This window comes from Bos indicus x Bos taurus, chromosome 6 (assembly GCF_003369695.1).
Source record: "Bos indicus x Bos taurus breed Angus x Brahman F1 hybrid chromosome 6, Bos_hybrid_MaternalHap_v2.0, whole genome shotgun sequence".
NCBI lineage: Eukaryota > Metazoa > Chordata > Mammalia > Artiodactyla > Bovidae > Bos > Bos indicus x Bos taurus.
Genome location: NC_040081.1, coordinates 25870098 through 25877159, shown reverse-complemented (window position 1 = coordinate 25877159; position 7062 = coordinate 25870098). Strand labels below are relative to the sequence as shown.

Sequence of the window (7062 nt, the reverse complement as noted above, 5' to 3'; positions counted from 1 at the left end):
TCTTTCCAACCCAGAGATCAAATCCTTGTCTCCTGCGTCTCCTACACTGGCAGGTGGATTCTTCACCGCTGAGCCACCTGGGAAGCCTGAGAACCACTGGTCTAAGCTATTCATTTTCCAGTGTTAGGTTTCAGATTGGGAAGGTTTTCCAAACCTGGTCAATGTAACATTAAGGCTTGTCCACTAGAGGGCTTCTAGGAAGATTTCCTTACTCCTAGGAAAGTGGAGACAGCAATGGCAACCCACTCCAGTACTCTTGCCTGGAAAATCTCATGGAAGGAGGAGCCTGGTGGGCTGCAGTCCATGGGGTCTCTAAGAGTCGGACACTACTGAGCGACTTCCCTTTCACTTTTCACTTTCATGCATTGGAGAAGGAAATGGCAACCCACTCCAGTGTTCTTGCCTGCAGAATCCCAGGGATGGGGGAGCCTGGTGGGCTGCCAGGGATGGGGTCGCACAGAGTCAGACATGACTGAAGCGACTCAGCAGCAGAAGAAAAATGGTGGCTCAGATGGTAAAGGCTCCGCCTGCAATGCAGGAGACCTGGGTTTGATCCCTGGGTTGGACAGATCCCCTGGAGGAGGGCATAGCAAACTACTCCACTATTCTTGCCTGGAGAATCCCATGGACAAAGGAGCCTGGTGGGCTACAGTTCATGGGGTTGCAAAGAGTTGGACACAACTGAGCAACTAAGCACAACACAGCACAGGAAAGTGAACCCAAAAAGAGACATTCTTGCTGGCAGTTGTGTCTTCATGTAAATACTTAAATGGTTGCAGCCATCTTGTGACCACAAGGGAACAAGTTTTAGGATAAAGCCAATTTGGAGGGAGAAATGTAGGAATGTAGAGAACTGCAAGAAATGTGCACCCTTTAGTATTGAGTGGATGATTTCCCTGCATGCACCTACAGCCATTAAAAAAAAAATATTTTATTTATTTTATTTGGAGGATAATTACAATATTGTGATGGTTTTTGCCACACATCAACATGAATCAGCCATGGGTATACGTGTGTCCCCCTCTTCCCGAACCCCTCTTCCACTTCCCTCCCTACCCTATCCCTCCAAGTTGTCCCAGAGTACTGGCTTTGGGTACCCTGCCTCATGCATCGAATTTGCTCTGGTCATCTATTTTACATATGGTAATATACATGTTTAAACGTTATTCTCTCAAATCATCTCACCATCTTCACCCTCGCCAGAGTCCAAAAGTATGTTCTTTACATCTGTGTCTCTTTTGCTGCCCTGCATGTAGGATTTTCACTACCGTGTTTCAGAATTCCATATATGTGCATTAATATCCAGTACTTGTGTTTCTCTTTCTAACTTACTTCAGTGTGTATAATAGGGTCCAGTTTCACCCACCACATTAGAATTGACTCAAATGTATCCCTTTTTAGAGCTGAGTAATGTTCCATTGTGTATACGTACCATGACTTCCTTATCCATTCATTTGCTGATGGACACCTACTTTGCATCCATGTGCCAGCTATTGTAAACAGTGCTGCAATGAACACTGGGGTACATGTGTCTCTTTCAATTCCACCTACTGCAATCTTATCTCTGGGCTGCCAGTTATTTTTGAGTATATTTAGGTATATGTATATATTTTGAATATATCTAATAAACAGCAGTATATATATAATACACCAATTTACTCTCACTTGGGTTTGTGTATTTGTTCACATACTATTTGTAGGAGATGCCTCCATATAAATATACTGTATATAGAACAGTTTCATTCTTTCCATTGACTGAAAATTATTTCATCTTATAGATAAAATAAAACTTATTTAATCAGTATCCTAGAGGCTTTTGCTTGCTTTTTTTGAAAAACATTTTTCTAATGTAAAGAATGGTTCAATAAACTTCCTCACACATAAGTCATTTCACATGTGAGTATGCATATGGGATAGATTACAGAAAGTTCCAGAAGACAAAACTTGAGTTTGCCCCATGCCTGAATGCCTGTAACTATTTACATAGCATTTACATTGTATTAAATACTTTAAGCAATCTAGAGATGATTTAAAGTATACAAGAGGAGGGCTCCCCTGGTGGCTCAGAGGTAGAGAATCCATCTGCCCATGCAGAAGACATGGGTTTCATCCCTGGTTGGGGAAGATCCCACATGCCGTGGAACAACTGAGCCTGTACTCTAGAGTCTGTGAGCGCCAGATACTAAGCCCATGTGCTGCAACTGGCAAAGACTGAGTGCCTCGAGCCTGTGCTCTGCAACAAGAGAAGCCACTTCAATGAGAAGCCTGCTCAGTGAGGCTAGAGAGTAGCCCCCACTCATGGAAACTAGAGAAAAAGCCTTAGGAGCAATGAAGACCTGACACAGCAAAAAATAAATAAAATTATATAAAAGAGGATAGGCACAGATATAGAATATGCAAATTCTATACCTTATATATAAAGAACTTGAACATACTTAGATTTTGGTATCTGTGAGGGGTCCTGGAACCAACTCCCTGTGGATATTGAGGGATGACTACTTTAATTTGTGTGTGTGTGTTTTAATTTTTTAATGTGGAAAATTCCAAACATACACAAAAGTAGTAAGAATAACAAGTCTCATTTGCTATAACCCAACTTCAACTGTTATCAATTTATGGCTTTCAAAATTCTTGGTATGAACCTTTCCCTGGTTTCCACACAAATGAGAATATTGTTCTAGCAAGGGAGAAAACTACTAGGAAAGGGAGGATCCATGGGTCCGTACCTATCTTTTTAGATTTTCTGAAAGTCTTAAACCCAAAACTTGTGCTATTCTGATTTAACTGCTTTTTCCGCAACAATAACAGCCTTATCAGGCTGTCACATCTGTCCCATTTTTTTTGTTTTCACTCTAATTACCCTACTTTGGCCCATCATAACTTTTTTCCCCTAAATCATTGCAATGGCAGCCCAATTGGTCTTCCCGTATTCAAACATCTATTTTCAGTCCACCCTTCATATTGTTCAAAGATCATTTTTATATCATAAGCCTAATTATGACAGTCTGTTTAGAAGCCCAAGAATTGCCCTCATTTGCCTACAGAATAAAATTCAAACTGTCTTTTTTCCCACAAGAATCTGGATTGGACCTTTTTAGCCTTTCCTAAATTTGGAAAACTCAGCAGTGGCCGCAGGACTGGAAAAGGTCAGTTTTCATTCCAATCCCAAAGAAAGGCAATGCTAAAGAATGCTCAAACTACTGCACAATTGCACTCATCTCACACGTTTGTAAAGTAATGCTCAAAATTCTCCAAGCCAGGCTTCAGCAATATGTGAACTGTGAACTTCCAGATGTTCAAGCTGGTTTTTGAAAAGGCAGAGGAACCAGAGATCAAATTGCCAACATCTGCTGGATCAGCGAAAAAGCAAGAGAGTTTCAGAAAAACATCTATTTCTGCTTTATTGACTATGCCAAAGCCTTTGACTGTGTGGATCACAATAAACTGTGGAAAATTCTGAAAGAGATGGGAATACCAGACCACCTGACCTGCCTCTTGAGAAACCTATATGCAGGTCAGGAAGCAACAGTTAGAACTGGACATGGAACAACAGACTGGTCGCAAACAGGAAAAGGAGTACATCAAGGCTGTATATTGTCACCCTGCTTATTTAACTTATATGCACAGTACATCATGAGAAACACTGGGCTGGAAGAAGCACAAGCTGGAAATAAGATTGCCGGGAGAAATATCAATAACCTCAGATATGCAGATGACACCACCCTTATGGCAGAAAGTGAAGAGGAACTAAAAAGCCTCTTGATGAAAGTGAAAGTGGAGAATGAAAAAGTTGGCTTAAAGCTCAACATTCAGAAAATGAAGATCATGGCATCTGGTCCCATCACTTCATGGGAAATAGATGGGGAAACAGTGGAAACAGTGTCAGACTTTATTTTTTTGGGCTCCAAAATCACTGCAGATGGTGATTGCAGCCATGAAATTAAAAGATGCTTACTCCTTGGAAGAAAAGTTATGACCAACCTAGATAGCATATTCAAAAGCAGAGACATTAATTTGCCAACAAAGGTCCATCTAGTAAAGGCTATGGTTTCTCCAGTGGTCATGTATGGATGCGAGAGTTGGACTGTGAAGAAAGCTGAGTGCCGAAGAATTGATGCTTTTGAACTGTGGTGTTGGAGAAGACTCTTGAGAGTCCCTTGGACTGCAAGTAGATGCAACCAATCCATTCTGAAGGAGATCAGCCCTGGGTGTTCATTGGAAGGACTGATGCTGAGGCTGAAACTCCAATACTTTGGCCACCTCAAGTGAAGAGTTGACTCATTGGGAAAGACTCTGATGCTGGGAGGGATTGAGGGCGGGAGGAGAAGGGGACGACAGAGGATGAGATGGCTGGATGGCATCACCGACTCGATGGACACGAGTTTGAGTGAACTCCGGGAGATGGTGATGGACAGGCAGGCCTGGCGTGCTGCGATTCATGGGGTCACAAAGAGTCGGACACAACTGAGCAACTGAACTAAACTGAAGAATATGTCAGGCAGTACACTATACTATAGAACAATACATACAATACACTATACTACAGAACAATATACTATAGTGCTTCCACCCTAAGATACCACTGATTATGACACATCATTGATGTAATACAGCTTTGGGGTATGAGTCCAAGTGGCAAGGTGGCCCCTACACACCATTGATAAGATATAATGATTTCACAATTATCACAGATACCATATCAGGGTAACAGCAAAAACTGGATGGCATACACTTTTATTCAACATAGTTTTGAAAGTCCCAGACATATTACTCACAGAAGAAAAAGAACTGAAATGAATCTAAATTGGAAAAGAAAAATTAAAACTGTTGCTGTTTACAGATGACATGATACTACACAATAGAAAATTCTAAAGATGTTACCAGAGAACTACTAGAGTTCATCAATGAATTCAGTAAAGTGGTAGGACACAAAATTAATATACAGAAATTTGTTGCATTTCTATATACTAATAACAAACTACCAGAAAAAGAAATTAATGAAATAGTTCCCTTTACCATTACATCAAAAAGAATAAAATACCTAGAAATAAATCTACCTAAGTAGGGAAAAGACCTGTACTCAGAAAACCATAAGATACTGATGAAAGCAACTGAAGACACAAACAGATGGAAAGATATACCACATTTCTGGGTGGGAAGAATCAATAGTGCTAAAATAAGCATACTACCCAAGTCAATCTACAGATTCAATTTAATCCCTATCAAAATACCAATGATATTTTTCACAGAACTAGAAAAAATAATTTTAAAATTTGGATGGAAACACAAAAGGCCTCAGATGGCCAAAACAATCTTAAGAACAGAGCTTGAAGAATCATGCACCTTGATGTCAGACTATACTACAAAGCTACGGTAATCAAAGCAGTAATCAAAGCACAAAAACAGATAAACAAATCAGTGGAATAGGATAGAGGGCCCAATATTGAACTGGATTCTAAATAAGAGCTGTGCCTTCAGTAGAGGAAGCAAGCCATGGAGACATAGCAGGGAGGGGGTCAGGGAACAGATATTCCTACTTCAGTCTTCCCTCACTCTCTTATTTTCAAATTAGCTGAACCCATCTGGAAGCCAGAGGAAAAGCAAGTCTACCAGTGCAGTTAAACTTCCCCAGGAATAAGGACTCTTCTCAACAGCGTGAATATTTAAAATGGAGCACAGTGAAGAAGGGACCCAAAGGAGCAAATACAAGTTATCTGATACACCCTCCATCCCATCTACTTTAACTCTTAAATCACAGATTATATCTCCACACATCTATATATTTGCACATTTAGCTGTCATCTAGTCTTCAAGTCCAGATTAATTTTCTTTTCCATGAAGCCTTCTTTGCCTTCTTTAGTCAATTTGTTTTCCTATATGTGCTCATAAAATTCCCTTTAAAAGATTTAATTTTTATACCTTAAGCATGGTCTATATATTTATCCTCTCTGATATAAACATTTTGATGGTAAGGGAAAGTTTTCAATCATTTTGTCTTATGCCTTCCACTGAAAATGCACAAGCCCACCCATCACACTGTCTTCCGCTGCTGCTGCTGCTGCTGCTAAGTTGCTTCAGTCGTATCCTACTCTGTGCGACCCCAGAGACGGCAGCCCACCAGGCTCCCCCGTCCCTGGGATTCTCCAGGCAAGAACACTGGAGTGGGTTGCCATTTCCTTCCCCAATGCATGAAAGTGAAAAGTGAAAGGGAAGTCGTTCAGTCGGGTCTGACCCTCAGCAACCCCATGGACTGAAGCCTACCAGGCTCCTCCGTCCATGGGATTTTCCAGGCAAGAGTACTGGAGTGGGGTGCCATTGCCTTCTCCGTCAGAATCAAATATGTCAGAGCTAGGAAAAAAAAGTCCTAGAAACAACTCATCCATCTACTTTATTTTATCAGTGAAGAAACTGGATCTCAAATCAGTGTTGGAAAGAGCACAATAAAAGCTAGTTGAAGTGAAAGTGAAGATTCAGCCAAAAAAGCAATGATGCCTTCAAGAGCACTTTCAAAACAAGTGCCTTTCCAGCGGTGATGACCTCCTCATGAGAACATGCCTCTCGCAAAGGATCTTCTTCATCCCTCTCCAGAAGAGGAAAAGAGGAAACACAAGAAGAAGCGCCTGGTGCAGAGCCCCAATTCCGATTTCATGGATGTAAAATGCCCAGGATGCTATAAAATCACCACTGTCTTTAGCCACGCACAAACAGTAGTTTTGTGTGTTGGCTGCTCTACCGTCCTCTGTCAGCCTACAGGAGGAAAAGCGAGGCTTACAGATGGATGCTCCCTCAGATGGAAGCAGCACTAAAAGTACCCTGTATCAGGATGAATGGGAAACCATCCCAATAAACACATTTTGGATACAAAAACAAAGAAAAAAACAAGTGGGAAAAAAACTACCTTTTTGTGGAAAGTCTATGGTACCTTGTCAGCTGGAAAACAGTTGATGAACTGGGTTTTCCCTCAAGTCTCTGCTTTTCTAAGAAGAATGAATTAAGTTCATGCATATAGGTCTTAGCAGAGAACCAGCCCATGGTAAACAAAGAAAAGTGAGCATTTGCTCT

The 7062-nt window shown here is 41.1% G+C and overlaps 1 protein-coding gene across 1 annotated transcript; it reads left to right on the top strand.

Annotated features, from left to right (window-relative positions):
* The first annotated feature begins 6521 nt into the window (after nucleotides 1-6521).
* LOC113894698 (40S ribosomal protein S27-like) lies at nucleotides 6522-6816 on the top strand. Its single transcript, XM_027545385.1, has one exon. The coding sequence runs from the start codon at nucleotides 6552-6554 to the stop codon at nucleotides 6804-6806; it is 255 nt and encodes an 84-aa protein (XP_027401186.1). The 5' UTR covers nucleotides 6522-6551; the 3' UTR covers nucleotides 6807-6816.
* Nucleotides 6817-7062: the final 246 nt, after the last annotated feature.

Bases quoted from the DNA above. Each gene is read 5' to 3' on its own strand.
- LOC113894698 (XM_027545385.1), top strand. From the start codon at position 6,552: ATGCCTCTCGCAAAGGATCTTCTTCATCCCTCTCCAGAAGAGGAAAAG.